We start from the raw sequence: 25,486 nt of genomic DNA, 5'->3' as shown, positions 1-25,486 counted from the left end.
GGTTTCAATTTAGGTTTTTCTTTAATAAGAATTAACTTAAAATTAAAAAAAACAAAGGTTAAAAATTATTTTAATTATAAATATATAAATATTATTTTTAATTTAATTTAAATAATTTATAAAAAAAAATTATGAAAATTATAAAATTATTTTTATCCATTTATTTAATTTCTTATATGTTGCATCTACATACATACATATATTTGGAGGCGTTATTTTTATCTCTCAACTTGCTTTTATTTTTTTTGTGTGTAATAGAAAGACTCTAAAATAATAAAATGAGCTTATAATTCATATCTTTAACTATAAATAATATGTTTGTGTTTTATTTCTTATTCATCTAGAAAAAATATATATATAAAAATCATGAAAAAAATATAAGCTCTGCAATAAAAAATAATAATCTTATAATCATAAACAACTTTTTTAAAAACATTAAATTGACCATTTCAACAAACCTTTCCACCTTCCTCATAACCTTAAAACTTGTGATTATATTCAAATATATTATGTTTCAATGTGGGCTTTAAAAAACAAATGCGTGCCTTTCATACATTTATGGTAGTAGGAAAGTGTATAATAACATGTATTAGTTATATGAAGAAGATAGGATTAATCAAACGATCAGCTTCCTAGTCAAAATTTCAAAATTAATAATAAAAGATCCAAGATAAAATATATCTAAAACTAAATTAAAAATAATGTAAATTATTTAATATTGTCATTTAAATCATTCATTCATTCATTCACATGCAAACTAACAATGATATATTGGTATACATAAAGAGAGGTTTAAACAGATTCTAATTGACCATATCTATGCACAGAATCAAAATATTAATATGCAGCAACTGAGCATGGTACCTACAGCAAAGTATTAACCGTTACATAGCCAGGGTAAGGAGTAGAAAGAACAAAAAAATCTCTCTCTCTGAAACGCTAGACTATAGTGTACATAGTGTACACAATTGGGTCAATTCTGAATCCAGATAATTGAAAAAATAATTTCCATCCAAGGGAAATGGCAGGCAGTGGTGGTGTCTGTTCTCCTTTCACTCAAAGTCTTGTCTCTTCATAACCACCAATGCAACAAACTCTGTCAGTGCATTCAAACTATGACCTATATCGAGATAATTAACCACAACAGGAGTTTTGCTTTACTTTCAACTGTCAAATTGGTAGTGTTTGTATGTTGTGGATGAAAAAGAGAGTTATTAGCACATCAAGATGTATAGATAGTAATATGTATTCAGAGATATAATTAGAGCTATTTCTAGGATTCTCTTCAAATGTTATACACTGTGTTTAGAAAATGGTGACTTGCTGGATTGGTGCATTGTCTGATTCTAAAGGTACTTGAAGTTGATTAGACTTAGACTAGTCCATCATACACGGTTTTACCTAATGGAGCTTGGCAGGTTTCATTTACTTACTAGGTGGTCCAAGGAGTCCCCCTTAACAGCCAAGTGTTGGGCCTAGTAACTTTAAGTACGGTTGCCTTTTAATACTTGCCATTTTAAGATCTTCAACTATTTCAGTACATTACTAAAATGGACCAATTGGAAATGTTGACACGATTAATTGTCTGAGGTTATGGATGGACGGCAAAGCATTGTTCGTCCATGTACGAATTGGGTCTGCGCCGTTGATATCATTGTTTACTCCAAACCTAAGTTTTGGGTTCTTCAATGTGATTTTATTCTCTTTAATGACCTGGGTGTGTGGATTTTTTTCTTTGAGAAGTCTTCTGTTTCTGTATCAATCAAGGGCGTTGAGGTGTTTTCACAGCAATGGGAAGGGGAAAGATTGAGATCAAGAAAATTGAGAATATCACTAATAGGCAAGTTACATTCTCAAAGAGGAAAGGAGGGCTTAGGAAGAAAGCACATGAACTTTCAGTATTGTGTGATGCAGAAGTTGCTCTAATTGTTTTTTCCAGTACTGGAAAATTGGTTGAATATTCAAGCAGCAGGTAGTTTCTTTAATGATTTGTATACATATTGCTATCTAACATTTTTTAAGATTCAGAAATTTCATAGAAAAATTTTCTTTCAAAAGAATAGAATGATTATATATATTGTGCTTAGATTTCTATCTCTGTATTTTTTTGGTGCTTAGGTTGCAATCCTTTTTTGGCTAGATCTTGATGTGCACTAGTATTTGTGGGGTTATAGAATATTCATGAAACGCTTCATTATTGTATGATGTGTTTTATATGTGTTAACTGCAAAGCTTGTGCAATACGTACCTTGAGGTTTTATAGACATGAGAGACAAGATTGAGCTTTTAGGGTTTGTAGTCACGAGCACCATGGCTAGGGTTTCTGCAAGTGCAAAGCTCCAAATGGAGTCCTACATAATACTGTCTTGTTTTATTTTGTGTTCAAAAGCATGAAGAAAGTTTTACAAAGATATGTTACAGTCTCGGGAGCTCGCCTGTGGGACTATGATCGAAAGGTCAGACTAATTTTTGGTCTAATCGTACTTTGATCTGTCATATTCAACTCCTTACAAGCATTTTAACATTGTGTCTCATTAATATACACTGATTTATCTATTAACACATATTGATCTTTTAATATATGATTTATTTTTATCAATATTTCATCACACATCATCAGGTTTTTCTATTTTCAAGATAAGAAAGATTGTAACATAATATGCTTCTTTGATATCCTACCCTATTTGACATCCTAATTTAAATTACGTATGGTTTGCATTGCTGTCCAAAACAGCAGATGTTTTATGAAGTGGAAAGAGCTAGGAATGAAAATGAGTGGCTTAGATGTCAACTAAGGTTTTGTTCTGCTTCAACTTAATTACATGCTTTCTTTTATTTTATTTTTAGTGGGAAATTTTCTTTTTACTTTTTCTCATAAATCTTAGCTTGCAGGCAGAGAATGGGTGAAGATTTGTCCTCCATGCCTATTGAGCACCTACACCAACTGGAGCAGGAACTTGAGATTGCAACAACTAAGGTTCGGAAAAGAAAGGTAAAAAAAATTGTACTGAAAGAGCCGGGACCTTAATCAAACATTCCAAACGGTTAACACACTTTTGTTTATGGTCTTAAAATAATTTCAAAAGACCCTCATGAAGTACTTTGTGCTGATACAACAGGACCATCTCATCTCTTTGCAATTAGAGTCCTTAAGGCAAAGGGTAAGTAAAGTTTCTTTCTTCAGATCTACCCAAGTCATATAAGAGTAAGAAAATGCTTGACTCCGGTCTTTTGTTGGATATATAGGAGGCTTCACTAGAGTATGATAACAAATACCTCCAGCATGTGGTAGGTTATTTTCCTCTCCTAACTTTTTTTTATTGATGGGCAAATAGGTTTTAAAGGGATTCAAATCCCATCTCATGTTTATCATTACTGCTATACAATATTATATTTTTTTAGGACTTTCTCTTTTCAAATTCTAAATGATATGGATAAAAAATATCATTACTTTCTCAAGATGTAAATATGTCTTTGTTGCAAACCAGTTGGTTGAGAATCAGGCTCTACACACTTATTATCCACGTGCACTATGCCAGCAAGAAGAACCAAATCATTCTCAACTGACTGCTGCTGCATTACCTGTATTTCGTGTGCAACCAAGCCAGCCAAACTTGAAGGACAGTGGCTATCAACAGCCAGATCTACAGCTAGGGTATAATGAATAGTACTTTTTGTTTCACACAATCTTGATTTCTCCTATGTTTATCTCCTTCACTCAAAGATATGTGTGTTGATATGATTTTTTGCTTTGCTTCCTTCACAGGTTTAACTGCAGTGGCCCACAACCTTGATAGTGCAAACAAGAATTTGTCAGACTAAAAAAAAATGTAGGTTCCCTATAATTCATTTCTCTAAACTTTTTATCCTTTCTTTTTTAATAAAACTGAATGCATCAATGTGCAGCAAAACATTTTATAAAGTTGGATTGTTTTGTTTTTGGATTGAATTGTGTAAAGTATATTTGCATCAACGTTTCAGATCACGTTTCTTGATCCATTTTCTTGTAGCTCTCATCCTGATGATGGATCACAGAATCTGATCCTAAGCAAACATATATGCAAATAAATTTTACACAATTAAATTCAGAAACAAAGCAATCTAATCATTATGAACTGTAGAAATCTAATCTCTCTAATTTTTTTAAGTATTTACTAACTGATAAGTTCGATTTTTTTCATGAGACTATCAGAGTTATGATAATAATATCAGAAATTGACTACATAATTTTTGAATAAAATTTATTGATTCATATTTCATGAATAGTGATTCAAATAAACCTATCTATCAAAAAAATAAATGATTTAATTAATATGCATTGCATCTATATGATCTATGTCTAATATCTTATGATCTATGTCTAATATCTAATGATATTTAGATATATCCATTTTACAGGTTTATGAAGATAAGTGTGAGAATACGGCATTGATCCTACATATAATATCCATCTACCTTGCTGGCAGATGTCTTCTGTCTATAAACAATATTGCTCGTGTGTGTTGGAATTTGGTTCAACTTATATATGCTATTTGTAATGTATGATATTACTTATAGATTGTAATAATATTGTTTGTTATTTAGGAAAAAGTTAAAGAAATTGAAATTATCAATTTCTAATATATTTATTTCTTGTTAATATATTTTCTAATATCTTTTATTGAATAATTATTTCTAATTATATGAATAGATTTGTTTAATTTTTTGCTTTAATTTGATATCTGTTATTGTAAAAATGATTAGAATTAATAATGATTAAAATAATATATGATTGGATTGAAAAGATATAATTTAATTAATGATATCAGATTTCCATAATTTGTATTTATTATTTTGTTGTTTTCTGATTAGATTTTGTTAGATCCATCATGGGAAAATAATAGTTTAATTTTGATTAATAAATTTTTAAAAATTATATTTTATTTTATGTAATAATAATTTTTTAAAGACAATTGATAAGTTAAAAAAAATTAATTTGAACAAAAATACTATTTTCATTACATATATTCTATGATATTTACTCTTATTTTTTAAAATTAACAAAACATATATATTTTTTGATACCATAATTTTCTTAGATACTATACTTTTTAAAATTTGATAAACTTTTTATCACATAAAAAGATTTTTTATTTTTTTAAAGTTTTTGCACAAGTTGATGGATGTTTTCTCTCTATGAATAAACATGCCAATAATTAAGAATGCAGACATTTGTAATGTAGGCTTGCAATGGTTTGAGAGAATTTATTGATGCATTTTCTTGTCTATTGCATTTCTACAATGCAATTGATGGTTCCGAATGGAGGGGTTTGGTAATTCTGAAAAAAATAATTGAAGAACAAGATTAGTTTCTAAACATTAAAATGTTGAAAGCATTGTTCATAAGGTTTTGAGTGTCCTTTTAGTGTTTTGAAGATTTCTTTTGCATGATTTTTTATAATGAAAAACATAAACATATTTCAAGCCTATTTAAGTGTTTTCAAATCTTTAATTAGGTTTCAAATATTTTGATATAAGGAATGTTATATTGGTTATTTTTATAAAATATTTCAAAACCAATGTATTTAATAATTATTCTAGTGGTATTTTATTTAAGTATTTACAAGATTGGTTATAATAGATTTATAAGGACTGATTTCGAGGTGTGGACTGTTAGTAGAGTCGTTGAAAGACATGAACAATTGACGTAGGTTCAAATCTCCTATGGACGAAAAATCCAATTTAACTAGTCATGCCTAGGGTGGATCCCCTAGGAGTTATCATAAAAAATATTTATATGTTTAATAAATGTTCATAAAAGCAAATTGATTTGTTTGAGGCACTTTTCTTTTTTGTCTTATGATTATTTGTAATTGAGTGTTTATGAAACCTTTAACTATATATTAAGGTTTACATATTAGTATAGTGTTGAGAATAACATTAAAGAAGGTATAGTAATAATATTTACTATTAGTATAAAATATTCTTCAACTCCCACTTTTTTCTTCTCATGAAACCTTGCATTGTACACCTCCAAATTACTCATATTGTCCCTTGTGGCCTCTAAGTCATATGTTCATACTTTTGACATCTTGGTTCCTAATGTGTTGGTTATTGGGAGCGATCTCACAATTGATTTGAAGGTCCTTGCGGATTTTTTCTTGGGGAATTTTCTAGAGCATATTGTGGAGGCCATCTCAAAAAATCCCCTTTGTGACAACTTATCACCCTAAAAAATATATTGCCTCTCTCTTACATATCAATTATTTTAGTGGTGTTTCTTGGGTAAGAAATGGTTGATAATGATTTTTTTTTCACTAACAAGAGTTTTGTCTACAGATAAATTCTCCTGTAACCTTCTCTTCCTAACTTGCATTACTATAATTTTAAGCATTAGGCTTCACTCATTGAGAACAGGATGGAGATTTACCTCTATGGTAAGGGGGTTTTTATGGTAACTTTTTAATTTTTTGATGATAGGGATGATATGTTTGTTGAAGAAGGATAGATGTAGGATCAAAAACATATTTTGATTAATTTTTTATCTCCCTCTTTGAACTCTTTAACTGATTCTATGGACAATAAATGCTAGTTTGGGTCAAATTGCCTTATCTACCTTGATAGTTTTGGTGCAACTTTATCTTTGAGGCCACTAGCAATACACCTTCAAACAATGTCGTTGAAACCTTTTTTTCTCACATATTGTTGTGCATTGAATTGGAAAAGGCTCTATCTAGGGAAGTTATTTTGTAGGTGAATGATCAACCTTGGTCTCAATCTATCAATTATGAGGGCATACCTTTTACATGTAAATGTTTCTTTGCCATAGGAATCTAGCCTTAGATTATTCTTATGCAATATGCAAGCCATCCTCTTCTAATTATATTAATATAATTACTCTCCCATAACACATGTTTGTGTACCCAAATAGCTTATTTTTCTATTTTGAGGTTCTTATTTCTCTATTAGGTCCTATTAGTGAGTTCCCCTAGTTGTTGATTTGGTTTCTCAACTATCCATTTATATTAATCCTATTCTACCCTCAATTTTTATGTGACACCATCTAATCCTATTTTATTTTTTCATTTATTAACATCTCTTGGATGTTTATCTTTTCATGTAGCGCCTATGGATGGGCCCTCTTTTGGGGCATCTCGAATTCTCCTAAGTTTGAGGACCTAGAAAATATCATCTAATATACAATTTTTCAAAGGTATAAAAGGGTCTTTTTAAGTCTATCTCTTAATCACACACTAATATTAAGGGTGTGTGGCTAAATATGGAAAGGTTTGGTATTATTTACACTATATCTTTTGGTGATGTTTTATGTTTAGTACATTGGCTATAGTTGTGTTGCATATTTCTCATTTAGTTGTTTCACTCATTCTACAAATTGGTATGTTTTCCTAATACTATGATGAAGTATAAAGGTTTGGTCCATTTCAAAAAGTCTTTTTATTTTAGGATTATTATTTTATTGCGGTTTAGCTATGTTTTTGCTCATATTTTGAAATTGTAAGTTTTTTTTAGGATCCCTTTAAAACCTATTAGTTACCCTTGAACATAAAAATTATGAAAGAAGATATATGTTTGGTATATATAATTTTTTTACCAATACTGGATTAGCTACCTTATGTTACTCTTAATTGTATATAAAAAATGAACAAACTTCTATGGCTTTCAATTTATATTATAATAGTTTATGATTATTCATTATTAATTATGTTTGGACAAAAAATCTCCCCTATATATTAACATTAGGGATTTCTAATTAATAGTTTCATTACCCATCATCAAATACAAATAAAGATATAATAGACAATCACATCTTCTAAGAGAGTCACAACAAATTATTATGCATTAATCAAGACTTCAATATTTGATGGAGGAGAGGCATGTACTACTAAATTATATACATCAATCATTCCCTTCAAGGACCTCTTATCCTTAATTTTTTTAATTATAAAAACATTTGGCTTTAAACAAATAAGTTTTTAATTAGTGAGAGAATGCATGGAGATTAATATAAGGGTTTATTAGTCACCAAAACCTAATAATTATAGGTTTCTATTCCATAAGGGTAATTTTATAAGTAATATAATGAATGGGCAAGAATTGGACTTTTTTCTAATAAATTTGTAGTGATTGAGAAAAATTATTGTCTAAAAAATATGGATAATATTTGATATTTCTTAAGATATTGTAAGTTTAATTTATGTCCATTAATTTATTTTTAGAGATCAATATTTAGCTAAATATACTTATTAATAAATTGATATTGGCTTTTATTTAAAAGATAAGTAAGTATAAACCTTTACATTGATCATATATATTTAAATTATTTAAAAAATGGGGTAACATAAATATTATAAAAATATATAATTTTTTGTTTTGATTAGGTAAGAATGGGTTTTTTAAACAACCTCGTGCCTTTTACAAAGCTACCAACATACAATGGTAAGACAAAAGCACAATTGCAAAAAAAATTCCTACACAAACCACAAAAAGAGACTAAAAAATTTTGCATCTAGACCAATTTCTTTGGAAGACCTTTCTTCCTCCTTTAGATCATATTCCAAGAAAAATCATCATCTAGATCCATGGATCTAGGAGAGGGGAAATGGTAAACTCTCATTGATTTCCCCACTAAGTCCAATGCATGAGGAAAGGATTACCTAATAGAGGAAATCAAACATTGATTAAAAGTTACAACACCAACAATAGAAGACACACCAACACCAGTTGTTTCAATAGGGGAAGAAACCATAAGATTTTTAAAATATATTGATCGAGGATGAACCACCACTCCATCAACTTCAAGAGGCTCAATAGTATTTGAATCGATAACAACTTCAACCCCATATGCTATAAGGTTTCTTGAAGATAGTTATCTTACCAAGATGAATATCTCGAGACCTTACCTCAAGAAATTAGATGAAAATGTCTTGTGGAAAAGCACATTATATAGCAACAAGGGTTTCCTTAATAATCTAAGGTATGAATCTAAGAATGATTCAACCGATTGTAAAACAACCTTTGATCTAAGAGGGACTTAAACAATTCACATCCACCAAAATAAAAGCAATGAGAGCATGAGAGAAAATTGTAAACTCTTGATCTATTTTAATGAAATAAACTATAGCATAACCAATACCCACACAAAAGGATTCACACCAAAACTAAATATGTAGAATAGGGAGACAAATGGAAATAGGTAGAATTCTCATGGATTTAGTGAAAGTTTTAAAGAAATAAAACACTTCAACAAGATAATTTCAGCCCCAAAACCATGATCAAATATCAATAATTGTATTTTGATCTAATGTTGAATTGTAATCAACCACCAAAAACCCTTGGTAGAAGGGTAGATTTCAATTTTATTTTCATAATAGGTCATTATTGCTAAAAAGATATAGTGATTAAGATTACAAATTTGAGGCCGCAATTTATGAAAGTTGTAGATCAATACATTCTAAGAAAAATAGTCCTCATAATATAAATCCTCATCACTAAAAACTATAATAGGGTAATTTCAGCCCCAAAACCGTGATCAACTATCAATAATTGTATTTTGATCTGATGTTGAATTGTAATCAACAACCAAAAACCCTTGGTACAAGGGTAGATTTCAATTTTATTTTCATAATAGGTCATTATTGCTAAAAAATATATTTATTAATATTACAAATTTGAGGCCACAATTTATCAAAGTTGTAGATCAATACATTGTAAGAAAAATATTCCTCATAATATAAACCCTCATCACCCAAAACTATAATAGGGTTAGACATGGTTCAAGGAATCAAAGATATCTCTTTGGGCAGTGTAGAAGAAATCCTTACATCCTGTGGAGAGTAAGTAGTAGCACATCCATGGGGAGGATTTTACAATATCTAGATATTCATGATTGTCAATTAATTAGGTCAACCAAGTGGGTGACACAAACTTAGCACACACAATAAGATTAGGAGGACCACTTGAAAAATACACATCTTCAAGAATATTAAAGGCTTTCCTCACATAATAATCAATAATATTGAAACACAAAAATGAGCTACCTTCACCAATCAAATAGGAGAAAATAGAGTATGGGGCCCCTTCCCTATGCCATGATATCCCAAGACCATAGAACCACAACCTAAAGAGGAATCTAATCATCAATATATAATAGAACTATGTGCCAATTGAAGAAATCAAAGGAGGCATGTCATGGAGGTGTAAATCATGTAAGTACCTATAATGGATAACTCATGAGTGAGAGGAATGCTAGAAGACATTTAGAACTTTTAAAAGTTTAGATATTATTTGTTATTGGATTTTTTCAATTTAAAAAATATATTTTAAAAAAATAAGGAATTACACATTCAAAAGAAGAATATATTTGTGAAATAGTAAATATTATAACATGATTAAAAAAAACTTGCAGATAACCTAATTTTTAACTATGAACTAACACCTTGATTATCTTTAAACTTTTTAAATGAATGAATGAATATGATGTAACTTGTTTATCCTTATTCAAAATAAGTTTTTTACATTTATTATTATGGTATGTTATTTATTTAAATCACATGAGTAATAGAAGTTTTTATTTAATTTTTTAAATAAATATAATTATTGTCTCATGAAATGAGGTGTTATTTTTTCCTTCTATTTTAGGCAAAGTATCATCTGGTTTGCTTCTTTCTTTCACTATTGATTAGATCTCAATTATGAATAATCATGTTTAGAAGTCTTATTGTGTTATAATAATTGCAATAATTAAGTTTGCAATAAATATATATTTTTTCAAATGTTTTTATAATAAGACAAAATTAAAAATTAATTTATTTGATATGTGATTATAAAATGTTCTCCCATTTTTCTCTATTGATTAGATCTCAATTATAAGTGATCTTTTCTAGAACTATGTTATAATAATCACTAAAATTAAATTATAATAAAAATACGTTTGCCTTTTAAAAAGATATTTATAATGAGATAAAATAAAAAAAATAAAATTTTAAATATGTGGTCATATAATTTTTATGGAATAAATGATGGTCAAAGAAGAAAAAGCATGTTAGTTATCATTTATGTAAATGATATACTCCAGAAATAACATACCAGTTACCAAAAAATAATTCCATTTCATTATTTAGTTATTTAAAATTCCTCTATGTATTCTCATGATTCTCATTATTAACATCAAATGTAAAAAAAAAAAATTGTCTTATCCAAATACAATTATTACCACTTTATATAATTGTTACATATTCTCTTTCCCTTCCAAATTTAAACCTATATAATCTATATTTCTCTTTAATAAAGAGTCTTTGAATCCTTAGATACTTGAAAAATATTTAAATTCTTAAATTAATTAACCTGCTTTCATTTTCTTTAATGTCACTTTTTAATGGGTTCTTCCCATAGTGTGTTAGTTAAGTGGTGGTGGTGTTGTTGTGGCCACCAAGGTTCAAACCCTCGCTAGGCCATTGTGATTGTAAGTTTGTACCTTCATCCATTCATGGTGCTTGCAAGTTTGAGTTTGAGCTTTGATAATTGGGAATGAGGAAAATAATCACTTCCTAATGCAATTCACTAATTTTTTTTTTTAAATACAATATTTTAAAAATGTAAGAATAATATAATTTATTATATTAATCATTTATAAATATAACAAATTTTGTATCAAATAAATTGTATTACAATAATAATATATTTTTAATTTAAAAAATATTAAACTTATTAAATTTTAAATTTTACCTTTGTCTAATAGAGTTTCTCAGGTCTCCTTTCCCCTCATTTGGGGGATTTTAAAAATGGATTCTCTTGGACAATTGTCTAGAGGAAGAGAGGTATTCCTAAAAATGTCCTTATTAAAGCTACTTTAGGTGTGCATATGAACCGATTGGGGGACTAATCTAGTGTAGGGTATTGCTCCCCATTTTTTTATGGCTCTACTCCACTATTTGCCCATGGTGGGATTGTTGTGAGGTTGCTCTTGTTGATTGATAGCTTGAATGTGGTTGTGCTATTGGATAACTTTTATGTTATATTTTTTTTGTTCATAAAGGATTTTAAGGTCCCTTTAAAATCTATTTTTAAACACCCAAAAAAAATAAAATCTGATCATAAAATATCTTTTCCAAATAATTAACATTAAATTTTTACATCTTTTAGACTAGAATGGATATAATAAATATATCTATCTAAAATATACTAAGATATATCAATATTGAGGTATCTATATTGGAAATTTTATTGAGAATAAATTAGTGCCTGGAGAATAATATCTCTTCACATCTTTTAGATAGAAATATATTTAAGATATCTATGATAGTAAGATATAAATAGATTACTTCTTCCTCATTTATTACCAACACTCATATTATTTTCCTCATCCAACTTGAAATGCTTGCCTCTCACACTACTAGATAAAGAACCCATCATGGATAGTAGAAAACCCTAGAGGCTATACATTCAAAAAGATCCTTTTAGCATCAAAGGCCACATGTTATTCTTGAAAAATAAATCAAACCAATACATATCCTTATAATTACTCAAACCTAGGGAGTGATGATTGTTATACACATTCCCAATCTAGGGGCATGTGATATAATAAAGGCCCCAAACCCTTTTAGCATGGGAATCTTAATCCAAAAATTTAGTTTATGATGGAAGATTTATCACTTTGCCTTCATTTCATTTAATTTAGTCACATGCACAATCACATTATTAGGTAAATTTAAAAAAAAATTCAATGTTAAAAAATAAATAATATAGCACATGCAAATAATTATAAAATAGTTAACTCAAAAAATAATTAAAATGTAGTAAATTCAATTTTATTTAATAAGCATGACTAATTTAATATAATTAATTGTACCAATTGAACAAATCATGGTAGTAGGGATAGAGCTCATGACCATAGAGGGTAAAACAATAGGTGGGCCATTATAAATATTGAGTGACTAAAATTCATCCTTCACCAAAGCATGTAAACCGAAAGTGGTTGTCCAAATCATTATCCCTAAAAAAATAATAGTTGTTTGATTTTTTTGGGAGTGACAACAAAGTACTCTTATTTACTTTATTTTAATATTTTATTTATTAAAATTTAAAATATCTTTAAAATAAGAAAGAAAATTTAATTATAAAGGTTTGTTGAAATAAAATATTATGCTCACATTAATAGTTAGTTTTTTTAAATTAAATAGCAAGAAGAACTGAAAAATCATGATTAGATGTTTAATATATATTATTTATAAAATAAACACTAACATCATAAAATATAAATAGCTTATAGAGATACTAAAACACAAATATTAACTATTAGAATATTGAAATATCTTATCAACAATCTTTTGTCTTCCTAACACCATTTAATATTAATTCTCTCATATACTCATTTTTTCCCACTTGTAATCAACTTTGGTTGGGATGGAATATTGTAGAGATTTTCCTCATTCTAAGGACATTACAAAGTATTATTATGGTACAACATTTAGTGTTGATCTACTTTCATATTTAGCAATGGAGAGGAATAGGAAGGTCTCTTTTCCTAAATGTTTTTGGGAAATTACAAAGATCGTCCTTTTTATTGATAGAAACTTAGCTCCACTATCATCCTTCTTTTCTACTTGGTGGAAGAAACCATTTAGGTGTTGTTGGGGAAAAATATATTGGCTTCCCAATTCAGGTCACTTCTCTTCATATATTTGGATTACTCTTCCATATTCAACTCTATAAATATTTTGAATGATTGTGGTCTATTACACTGCATAGCTATAAAGTATCTTCAATTTGTCATCTTCTCTTCCTATCCACTAAACAAGGCATTAGTAGATTATTATTTTGGTTTTTATAATGTGGATTTTGGTGGCATTTTATTGAAGGAGCTCATGGTTTATTCCCCTACTTTTCTCCACACCTAAAAATATTTGAGAAAATATATTTGTTGACTCTTCCATCATTTCACTTTCTTCTTTGGAATTCATGTAGAAGGAATTAGGTAATGTTATTGTTGGCAATTTTTGTGCCAACCTTGTAGGGATCAGTTCTGGGAATTCAGTGTGACTAACATTTCCTGTTAGTCAATACCGATAACATGTCATGTTATTGGTCTCAACAGAGTTAGTTGCTTCTTCATAATTTTTGCAGAGAGCCATGTAGCACGAGGGTTATATGATATGTCAATAACATGAGGGTTATTGACCCCCGTGCCTAATATGCTATATCAACAATTTATGTCAATAACCGGGTCATGTTATTGATTGAGTCATGTTATCGACCGTAGAGGCATGACATGTTATTGACCACCAAGGCAAGCCCTAGTTGACATCAAAGAACAACAAGGAAAGCAATGCCCCATGGGATAAAAGCAGAGGAAATAATGAAAACTTTATCCCGTGAGTTGAGAAAGGCACTAGCAGCGAGTTGTGGGATAAGGATAACCAAGGTGTGGTGGGCCCCAGTCATGAGGTAAAGATGGAGACAAAGGGTCTTGGAGGATAAGGTTGTTCGGGATAAGAAACAAAGAAAAAATAGAGAAAGCTTATCCCACGAAGGAAAAAAGATGCACCAAGGATGTTGTGAGATAAGGTTACAAAGGCAGCTCGGCTTTTCCCTTATCCTACAAGGTTAAAGACGACACAATGTGATGTCGCAGGATAAGGAGGTCAAATCAGGTGGTCTTTTTCCTTATCTTGGGAGGTTACAAAGGTAACAACGATAGTGCATGGGATAAGAGAAACAAAGAAAAATAGACAAATGCTTATGCTGCGAGGAAAACAAGAGGTGCAAAGTGGCCCGCAGGATAAGGAAACACAGTGAAAATAGAACAAAGGCTTATCCCACGGGGTAAGAACTCAGGGCTGCTCAGTGGTCAAAACATGGAATGAGGCATGGACTCGGGGTTCCATGTTGGACAATTGTGGTCATCGGATCTTCAAAAAGGCCCAATCTAATGACCACATTTTAATATTCTGTTGGGCCTATTGTGCACTTACATGGCAGGATCTTGCACGTCCATCTGTGCATGAGATCGCCTGATCGATGGTGGATATTCAATTTCGTGGTGGTCGTTGAGATTTGAATTCTTTCCGCATGGTGGTTGTCGACCTGATGGTCAAATTTATTCTATGCTCAGTCGGTGCTTGATTTTGGACCCGATGTCATGCCAACCATCGTATTTCAATGCCATAACTGCAGAGGTGACCCCTGTAGGTCATTTTAACAACACCCATACCTCTTCAATATAGTTTGAAGAATTTTTGTGCCTACAAATGCCACCCAGTACATAGAGACGCATCCAGATGTAGGGTTTTCCTTAATTTATAGAGATTTTTGCTCTTCCAGAGGCAGAGGATGCTCTAAGAGCTAGCTGCAGCACGCCATTCGATCTTAGATCTGATCTCTCTCTCTCTCTCTCATCTTATTTTTGTAACCTAACTCAGGTGGGGTTAGGGTTTTATCAAATGTAATCATCTAAGTTATGCCTGAACTATAAAGGAAAAATTGCAACATATTGTTCATATCTCTTCGTTCTTTTCTTTTGCAAAAAGCTTATGTTTCTCTACACCTGTAAATTTTCCTTGCCTTCTCATTAATGAAATTTATTTGTTTTTCCTGATTTTAGCTCACTCAATCTGTTTTACTCTTTACCTCTTTGTTTGAATACTTTCTTGTTGGTTTTCCTAAGCTATTGGTGTAGTGTTGTTTCCTCTTTGGGTGGCACCTATTGACTAGTTTCATTTCCTCTTGCCATTTTCCAAATCCCAACCTTCACTCACATTTAGGTGTCAATTAGGATTGAAATTTGTGTATGTCTTGGGTGGTTTCATTAGAGTTATGTGTAGTCATAAGCAGGGGATCATCATTCCAGTCTAGGTGTAAACTCTTTTCTCTTCTTTCATGCAACCCTTCTTTCTCTCCCTTTTCCCTATCAGATCATAGATTAGATTTACCAAGTGTTGGGTTGGTCCAACACTCTGCATTTAGATTGAAGAGGAAGTCAACCTTCTCTAGAGACTCAACCTCACAACAATGCAAGGTCCCACACTTGAGAGGTTATTTCCATGTTTCACAAGGTTGGTGATAAGGTTTGATCACCAAGGGTGCAAAATTTTAGTGACAACATTTTTTGGCTTGCCCAGAGGGACTCCTTTTTAATTTTTGCTAAGATTTCAGTGCTTCTCTTAGCAATCGATCCTTTAGAGGCAATCAATCAAAGCATTTGGTGAGTCCATAAATAAGAAATCCATTGGTGAAGCAGTCCAATGCTCAAACCTGCCAAAGACTTGGTGTGCTCTTCAATATATTGCCTTTGGAGGTAGTTGCATTCAACACTTGGTGACTCTGAGGAACAAATCCAGGCTCTTGTTTAGGACCAACAACCATTTCACACCAAGAAGCCAAATAGGAGCACCTTCTAGAGGTATTTTTCTTTAATAGTATGAACTTTTAGAGTCTTAAGAAGAGGGAGTAGCAAAAAATTATGGCTATCCCTAGAATACATACCTTTGTCACCTTCAATGGTGGTAGCCCCTTATCTCTAACCCAAAAGAAAAACTTCCTAGTTGTAGCCTTTAATGCTATACCATTTTTTACTGGGGACACCTCTTTCACCCCAACTGAGCCCATTCAAGATGTAGCAAGTATCTTATCTATCTTTGACATCATAGAGGATAATGTAGAAGTGAGGCTTCTTGCCTCTTCTTTCATGGGAAAAGCCCTACAATGGTTTAAGGGTCTACCCTCTGGTTCAATCCATAGCTGGGACAAATTAGGGGAAGGATTGTGCAAGATTTTTGAGGACAGGAGTGATTCCTTGTTACTGATTGAACAACTAACAACCTTCAAGAGACCCCCATATGAGTTTATGGAAGACTTCAACTACAGGTTCTAGAAGACTTGGGATAGGATCGCTACTTTGGTTAGGCCATCTTCCAATTGTGCCTTCCTATACTTACTTAGGGCTCTAGACAGTGACATATTTGTGATGATACAATCATTGGGAGGGGATAACCTTCCAAAGGCCTATGACGTTGCCATCAAAAGTTATCCCCAAGGCTATCAATGCCCTTGTTCCAAGAGGCTCCTTCTCAGCAACCTACTTTGGCACCTATACCAGTGATATCTACAGGCCAATTTCTCACACTTGCTACTCCTCCATCATCTACAGATATTTAGAAATCCCAACGTAGTAGGCCATATAGACAACAAAGTCAAGGCTATAAGCAACAGAGATCCGGTTTTGTAGGGCAAAACCAATGTATGGTCCCTAGGCCTTTGGATAGCCTAAATCCTACAATTGCAAGCACCTCATGAGCATTTGTTCCTATATGGTCCAATCAAGCTAATCTAGTCACTTGCAGAAGTGAGGATGCCTCTCAAGCCTTAGTGGTGTAGAGAGATTGTGTTTTTACAAACTAGCAGGAGGCAAATGATAGCATTGAGGAGGAGTCTGTTTTCTTATTTTATGATGATCTCCCTTCCTTCTTTTAGGAGAAGAATGTGCCTACATCTAAGTAGCAACATGAGACTGAGCCATGGGTTGAGGATTCAGAGGATGATTCTTTTTGGGATGATCTAGAAGGCTTTTGCTCAAGTTTTGACATCGAGCTAATGGCTTCTAGTTAGTTAAATCAAGAGGAGCAAGAGGAAGATCATACATTGCCAGCATAAGCAATAAATTTTGAAGAGCAGAGGCATATCTCAGATGTGCTTGTTTTGTCACCAAATCAGCAAAGCAAAGGGCAGGTGAGTAGTGATGGCCTAAGTCTATCTTCTTCAAGGGGATGCCCTATTAGACATTTGGCTCAAACCTGCAATTGACCCCTTGTCATGCTTACTTATGAGCATGAAGTTGAACATCATGAAGAGGAGCAAGTTCTTTTCACCCATCCACCTCAGAAGGATAAAATTCAGACATGGGTGAGTTTCTTTACTCTCGGGCTTTGGGAAGCATTCAGTCTGTTGGATGCTTTTCAATTTTCTTTTCCTGGTTGGTTTTCAACAGGCATGAAGAGTATCAGACATTGGTCAGGAAAGGTAGCTATTTTGACAAACTCGTGAATGGCTTTATTTAGTCCTCTCATTGCCAGGCAATGTACATAATTAGTTTAGGTTCTTTTCATTTTTTTTATCTTTCCAAGAAGTGCACGTGCACATGCTATTCTTCAGAATGGTAAAACTTTGATATTTTGCAAGGGCAAAGTTTGTTTTTATTTTAGGCCTTGACTCTGCACCCAATGGACTTCATAAGGCTGCTGATCAATGTGCCAAGCAGGCTTGTCACCCCCTTTGAGTCACCAAAAATATTGGCAATTTTTGTGCCAACCTTGCAAGGATCAGTTCTGGGAATTCAATGTGACTAACATTTCATGTTAGTCAATACCGATAACATGTTGTGTTATTTGTCTCAACAAAGTTAGTTGCTTCTTCATAATTTTTGCAGAGATTCTTCAAACATGAGGGTTATATGATGTGTCAATAACATGAGTGTTATTGACCCCCATGCCTAATATGTTATATCAATAGTTCATGTCAATAACCGGGTCATTTTATTGACTGAGGCGTGTTATCGACTATAGAGGCATGGCATGTTATTGACCACCAAGGTAGGCCTCAGTCGGCATCAAATAACAATAGGGAAAGCAGTGCCCCATGGGATAAGAGCAGAGGAAACAATGAAAACTTTATCCCACGAGTTGAGAATGGCACTAGCAGTGGGCCACGGGATAAGGATAAACAAAGTGTGGTGAGACCCAGTTGTGAGGTAAAGATGAAGACAAAGGGTCTCGTGAGATAAGGCTGTGCAAGATAATAAAAAAAGTAAAGACTGAGAAAGCTTATCCCACGAAGGAAAACAAATACACCAAGGATGTCATGGGATAAGGTTACAAAGGCAGCTAGGCTTTTCCCTTATCCCGCGAGGTTAAAGATGACACAATGTGATATCAGGGGATAAGGAGGTTACAAAGGTAATAATGGCAACATGCAGGATAAGCGAAACAAAGAAAAACAAACAAATGATTATCCCGCGAGGAAAATAAGAGGTACAAAGCGGCCTGCAGGATAAGGAAATGAAGTGAAAATAGAACAAAGGCTTATCTTGTGGGGTAAGTAAAAACACAAAAGGAGCTCATGGGGTAAGAAATCGGGACTGCTCAGTAGTCAAAATAGTGAATGAGGTGTGTACCCGGGGTACCACATCAAACAATTGTGGTTGTTGGATCTTCATAAAGGCTCGATCTGATGACCACGTTTTAATCTTTTGTTGGGCCTTTTGCACACTTACATGGCAAGATCATCTATGCCCATCTGCCCACGAGATCTCCTGATCGACGATGGATATTCAATTTTGCAGTGGCAGTTGAGATTTTAATTCTCTGCATGTGGTGGTTGTTGACCTGATGGTCGAGGTTATTCTGTGCTTGGTCAACACCCGATTTTGGACCCAACCTCATGCCAACCACCGGATTTTAATGCCATAACTCTAGAGGTTACCCTTGCAGACCATTTTGACACCACTCATGCCTCTTCAATGTAGTTTGAAGACTTTTTGTGCCTGTAGACGCTACCCTGTACATAGAGAAGCATTTAGATGCAAGGTTTCCCTAATTTGTGAAGATTTTTTCTCTTTTAGAGGCAGAGGACGCTCTCAGAGCTAGCTGCAGCATGCCATCAGATCTGGGATCTGATCTCTCTCTCTCTCCTCTAATTTTTGTAACCTAGGTGGGGTTATAGTTTTCTCAAATGTAATCATCTAAGTTATGCCTGAACTATAAAGGAAAAATTGTAACATATTTTTCATATCTCTCCCTTCTTTTCTTCTACAGAAAGCTTATGTTTCTCTGCACCTGAAATTTTCCTTGCCTTCTCATCAATGAAATTTATTTGTTTTGGCTGATTTCAGTTCACTCAATCTGTGTAACGCTTTACCTCTTTATTTGAATACTTTCTTGTTGGTTTTCCTGAGCTATTGGTGTAGCATTGTTTCCTCTTTGGGTGGCACTTGTGGACTAGTTTCAGTTCCTCTTGCCATTTTCCAAATCCCAACCTTCACTCACATTTAGGTGTCAATTAGGATTGACATTTGTGTATGTCTTGGGTGGTTTCATTGGTGTTTTGTGTAGTCATAGGTAGGGGAGATCATCATTTCAGTTTGGGTGCAAACCCTTTTTCCCTTCTTTCATGCAACCCTTCTCTCTCTCCCTTTTCCCTGTCAGATCATAGACTAGATTTACCAAGTGTTGGGTTGGTCCAACACTCTACATTCAGATTGACAAGGAAGTTGACCTTCTCTGGAGACTCAACCTCACAACAACACAAGGTCCCACACTTGAGAGGTTGTTTCCATGTTTCACAAGGTTGGTCATCAAGTCTGATCACCAAGGGTACAAAATTTTGTGACAACAGTTATATTTCATCGTTCCTCTAGTTTGTTCAACTTCATGAACTTCCTCCTCAAGTATGTAGTAAAATACATTCATAGAGTTAGTGTCCCTCTCGAGATTGATGCCTTATTTCAAGAGGTAGATATAATGCTTTCTCATAAAGTTGTTGAATCTATCCTTTTGTCTTTTGAGTTGGAAATTTCTTTGTATTATAGTTGGGTTGTATTGCCTCTCCACTTGTTTGCCTTTGACATACTCTATATTATTGATTCTATTTTGTCTCCTGATCTATAATTACACCTCCTCACTATAGTATTTTATTTTGAATATAATTAAATGTTATGATATTATTATCACCTATTAATATATTAAATAAATGATAAAATCAAACCTTATTTCATATTATAAAAAATATGAAATAAAATAAATTATAATACATAAATAAGTTAAAATTCACTCCAACTATATTATCTAATAGAAATTGTGGAGATATCATTTATTTAATCTTTCTTAAAAAAATATAAAATAAATAATAAAAATAATGCAAATGTTGCATACAAACACAATAACATAAGTGAATTACATAGTCAAATTTTACACAATACTAGAGATAGATAAAAACACAAAGGTGATACAAGACAATGGTACTAGTTCAAATATTACAATTTGAAATTAGGAATATTGGTCGAAGTAGGTCCATGTTCTTGTCAACAAACTATTGGTCATCCTCTATATATTTTTGAGTTAAACAAAATTCAATCTTTTCATCTAGACTTTAAAATGAAATATGTTCTCTAAGCAAGTCATCAATAAAGTTGTCCACTTTTTCAGCCAAGCTATGTGATTCTTCATTAAAGCTACCAATTGTTACATATATATTTCATCTAAGTCTTAAAATTGTGTTGTATTTTTTAATTTCTTGAAAAAATCTATTTGTAATAATATCTTAGAAAATAAACCATTGAAAACAATCTCCCATCTAGACAAAAGCAAATTCCACCTTTTTCCCTAGATATATCTAAGGATTTTTTTTGTCTAGAGATTCATTTAGAGGTGATGTTGGAAGATCAATATCTAAGGATGTTGGATTATCAATATATTAGCTTTATAGATATATTATAAAAAAAATTTCCCTACCATATCTACCTCTTTTCAATAGCAATAACATTTTATAAAATAGTTTTTTAAGAATTCGTATTCAACCTTTATATGTCACAACATACTACAACATAATGAACTTGTTTTAGAATATCTAGATTATTTTATATTGATATCATATTATGATTGAGAAATATTGTTTTTATTTTATTTTTTATAAGATTAATAAATCTAATGGTATGTTTAATTAAAAAATATAATTTTCATAATATTTAGAATTTTATGTTTATATTTAAAATGTTTTAAAATAATAATAATGATCATATTAAAATTTAATAGTTAATCTTAACATAAAGTTTCTACCATGCATTTTGATTCTTAGGTAAATTCGTAGCTAGGGTTGCACCATATATCAATAAAAAATGATTTTACATATTTTTACAAAAAAATGTCTATTTAGACATATATTCATTTGGATGCTAGTCATAGATTTAGTTAAAGCCTTCTATCTAACTACAAATCTAGCTCAAGGATCTCAAAAAAAATGAGCAAATAACAACTGTGAGTACTTCCTATACATTTCCCAAAATTGATGAAGTTAGTCACCATGAGCCAAACGATCAACATTATGGAGCCATTCCAAATTGTAAACCAACTCCAAGTTGTTGAATCATTTTAGAAATTCATAACTCTTCCTATGTTGCATCACTACGTGTAGCCAACTATATTGCCAAAACATTAAACTACCCAGCTACCACATAAACTACCATGCTCTTCATCAAGGTCTTATGGTTCTAGTGTATAAATTGCTGAAAGGGAAATGCATTGATAAACCTATTAGACATAAAAATGCAAGGGATGAGGAAACAGAGAGTGAGGATAGTGGTTTTAACTTCGACTCAGAAACAGAAGGTGAGTCGGAGGAGTTAAGAAAAAGGGGAGGAACAAGGGGAAGAGAAAGAGGATAGTGGTTGATTCTGATATCTCGGATTCTGAGGATGAGTCCTTCGATGGAAAATTCATCAAAAGAAAGAAAGGTAAAGGGACCGGAAAACAAACCCAAAGGAAGAAGAACATTAACAGGGGAGGTAACAAAGATATAAATCAAATTTTGATTGATTTTGATGAGGAGGCAGAGGAGGATAAAAATGACAAGGTGCAGGGTAAAGAGGGGGATGATATCCTGGTTGTGGGTAGTAATGAGGATTTGAATACTCAAGGTTTGTAGAAAGATGACCAAGAGGATAAAAGGGGAGAACCTAGTGATTGTGTTGGGGATAATGAGAGTATTAAGGGATTCCGTGATACAGTCAACATAATGGTGAAAGACATAGGTAGCCTGAAGAATGATATGAATGTTATCAAAAAAGCCACGATAGGTGACAAACCTCTGTCTAAAAATGTTAAAGAATTGGAGGTGGCAATCAACAATTCTGAAGCCATTGAAAACATGGTGAGTAAAACTCTTGAAACTGAAAATAAGGTTAAGGAGATGGAAGGAAATAAAGATGTGAATGGGCTGAAAATTGCTATGAATAATCTGGGCAACAGAGTCGACAGGATGGAACTAACTGTGAAGAAGATAACCAAACATAACTTCCAGATTCTCAAAGCCTCTGTGGACAATATGAACATTCTGATTAACAAATTTGACAACATCAAAGATAAAGAGGGCGACAAGGACCAGTTGGATAAAAAAGGTCATGAGAAGAGGACTAGATCCAACACCAGGAATCAGGGCGACATCAAGGGATGAGAGATGGATGATTTGAAGACCTCTGTGAACAACATGAAGTAGATGGTGGTTCACGCGGAAGACATTATGAAAAATATCTAGCCGTCTCGGTCTCGATCTTTGTCTTTGTCTTTGTGCTATCCTTTTGCTTTCTTTTTGTTGTCTTTTTGTGGATCTTTATGTTATGTGTTTTGAGATCCCTTTTTGGTTCGAGTGGGATTAGTTTTTGTTGGTGGAGAGTGATTAGGAATAGTTCTTTTAAGATCTAATGCTCTCTCTTTTTCTTGATGTGTAAAAGGTTCGGGTTCCTTTCAAAAACCTGTTTTTACTTAATCAAAACTATCACATTTTCAAGAATATCAACTATAGTGTTTATTTTCCCTATAAATGTGGGAGACCAAGAACTCATTGTAAATTTTGAGCATTCTGATGATTCTAATGCAATCTATAAGGACTTTATTCAATTTTTAGTTTCTCATTTACCTTCTACTAAGAGTGTTAATTGTGAGTAGAGAGCCACCTTCAATCTGAGTTCTTCTAATCTTAAGTTGTCCTTCTTCATTGAGGCCATGCCAAAGAATCAATATATCAACGTTGTTATTCATCTCAATAGGTAGCAAGATGCTAAATTCTCCTAAATTAATGTGATTATGATCTCTAAAGATGCAACCCATTCTAAAGATTTTCTTGGGTTACCTTTTGAAGTGCCATCAACGTTGAACTTTATTCATCCCACCTTTGGGAAACACCACATTGTGTTTTCATCTTAATTATAGTGGAATGAACTCCAATAACCCCATTAATAGGGGGAATAGTTATATCATATTTTGATTTCAACATTAAGTTATCTCAAGAAGAAAAAGCCTTACTTTTCATGAAGTGATTCCATGTAAGATTATTAACTATTTCAACTATTGTACCTTTCAGTTTGTTGAAAACTTGTGCCAACTTTAAAGTTTTATCCTAGAAAATTCTTTGATTCCTCTCTTACCAAGTTTCCCAAATGGTAATGAAAGGTTAAACATTCCAAAGGCTAACAAAGATTCATTTCATGTGTAATATTGGTCAATAAATAAAGAGGTTAAAGATATCCTTTAGAAGGGAGCTCAACCAACTTAGATTGTTTAAGATAAAATTCTAGCACTCTTTAGCAAAGAGATGCTTTACTAGGAGGTGTTTGACATATTTTTCAGTGACTTTATAGAGGACACATCTGCTTGGGCCAGCTACCCCAAATTTCTTTAGTTGATCCATATTTGGAATTTTTTTTTAATGGCTACCCATGCGAATGTTCTAGCTCTGGGAAGCTAGGAGCTATTCCATAGAAGCTTTGTCAACCAATCCTCTTTCTTTTTCACATTTTCTACCACCAAATAACTAGTGTCCATTTTGCAGACTCTAAAATTTGTATTATTTGTAATGAAAACACACCTTTTCTCAATTTTTTCTTTAAGTTGAGCAACCTGAGCCTCTAGTAGGCCCAACCCAATCAATGAATGCCATTTCCACTTTGTTATCCTTTCACCATGATAGGTTTCTATGTAATAGATCCCCATTGATCTTTGAGGATTAATCTAATATCATTAAGCTTCTATAGTGTTTCTAACACCAAGCCCTATCTCATGAGTCCTCCTAGAACAGGGCTCACCTTCCATCTTTGATATCCCATGCAAAATATTTGGAAACCAACTTCCTATAATAAAACTTGAAATTCCATAAAGCCAATCCCCTAGGGGTTTTCCATGGTTAACATTATTTCTTGATATTGGCTCCCTAGATTTTTATTGTGTAAGATTGTAGCTCATTTGGCACGCGCATTTAAAAACACCAATTTCCAGTATCACACTCTCAAATTGATGGTAGAATACATTCTAATTTAAAGTCTTTAACTTTTACATTATTCTTCCAACTAATTCTAATAAATAAATCTATTTTCTATTGTCCATACATTTATATCCTTCATAAAGTATAAGACTCTTGTTCTTCATGCATCATGAACATCATGAATAGTGATATGCAAAAAGGTTAATTTTTACATTATTGTTCAAACTAATTCCAATAAAAAAATATCTTTCTATTGTTCATTCACATATATTCTTATCAAATTATCATTCATATTGTTGGTGTAAATAAATATTCATTTTGGATATTATTACACTTTACTTAAGTTAACTTAGGATAATGCATCTCTTCGTAGTTTGGATTTGAGACACTTAGGGAAGTGTGCACATAAGGATAGAGTTTGTAGGAGGAATTTCACCTTTTGTGGTCTTATTTTGTTGTTACACTCCAC

The 25,486-nt window shown here is 32.2% G+C and overlaps 1 protein-coding gene across 4 annotated transcripts; it reads left to right on the top strand.

Moving 5' to 3' along the window:
* Nucleotides 1-1,624: 1,624 nt before the first annotated feature.
* LOC131063772 (MADS-box protein GGM13) lies at nucleotides 1,625-4,685 on the top strand. 4 transcript variants are annotated; one of them, XM_057997699.2, is made up of 9 exons: nucleotides 1,629-1,972; nucleotides 2,390-2,456; nucleotides 2,735-2,796; nucleotides 2,893-2,992; nucleotides 3,120-3,161; nucleotides 3,247-3,288; nucleotides 3,489-3,655; nucleotides 3,767-3,830; nucleotides 4,399-4,685. In XM_057997699.2, exons 1-8 carry the CDS (start codon nucleotides 1,791-1,793, stop codon nucleotides 3,792-3,794), a joined length of 690 nt encoding a protein of 229 aa, XP_057853682.1. In that variant the 5' UTR covers nucleotides 1,629-1,790; the 3' UTR covers nucleotides 3,795-3,830; nucleotides 4,399-4,685. The 4 variants fall into 4 exon arrangements, with proteins under 4 accessions (XP_057853684.1, XP_057853682.1, XP_057853686.1 ...); XM_057997700.2 differs by having other exon boundaries at nucleotides 1,630-1,972; nucleotides 2,738-2,796; XM_057997701.2 differs by lacking the exon at nucleotides 3,120-3,161 and having other exon boundaries at nucleotides 1,625-1,972.
* The last annotated feature ends 20,801 nt before the right edge of the window (nucleotides 4,686-25,486 follow it).

The sequence above is a fragment of the Cryptomeria japonica genome, chromosome 5, assembly GCF_030272615.1.
Source record: "Cryptomeria japonica chromosome 5, Sugi_1.0, whole genome shotgun sequence".
NCBI classification, from domain to species: Eukaryota; Viridiplantae; Streptophyta; class Pinopsida; order Cupressales; family Cupressaceae; genus Cryptomeria; species Cryptomeria japonica.
Note: the sequence above shows the minus strand (reverse complement) of the source record. Positions and strands in the feature narration are given on the sequence as shown.

Bases quoted from the DNA above. Each gene is read 5' to 3' on its own strand.
- LOC131063772 (XM_057997699.2), top strand. From the start codon at position 1,791: ATGGGAAGGGGAAAGATTGAGATCAAGAAAATTGAGAATATCACTAAT. The intron at 1,973-2,389 runs GTAGTTTCTTTA...TGTGTTCAAAAG, and splicing joins GTTGAATATTCAAGCAGCAG to CATGAAGAAAGTTTTACAAA. The intron at 3,289-3,488 runs GTAGGTTATTTT...GTTGCAAACCAG, and splicing joins ACAAATACCTCCAGCATGTG to TTGGTTGAGAATCAGGCTCT.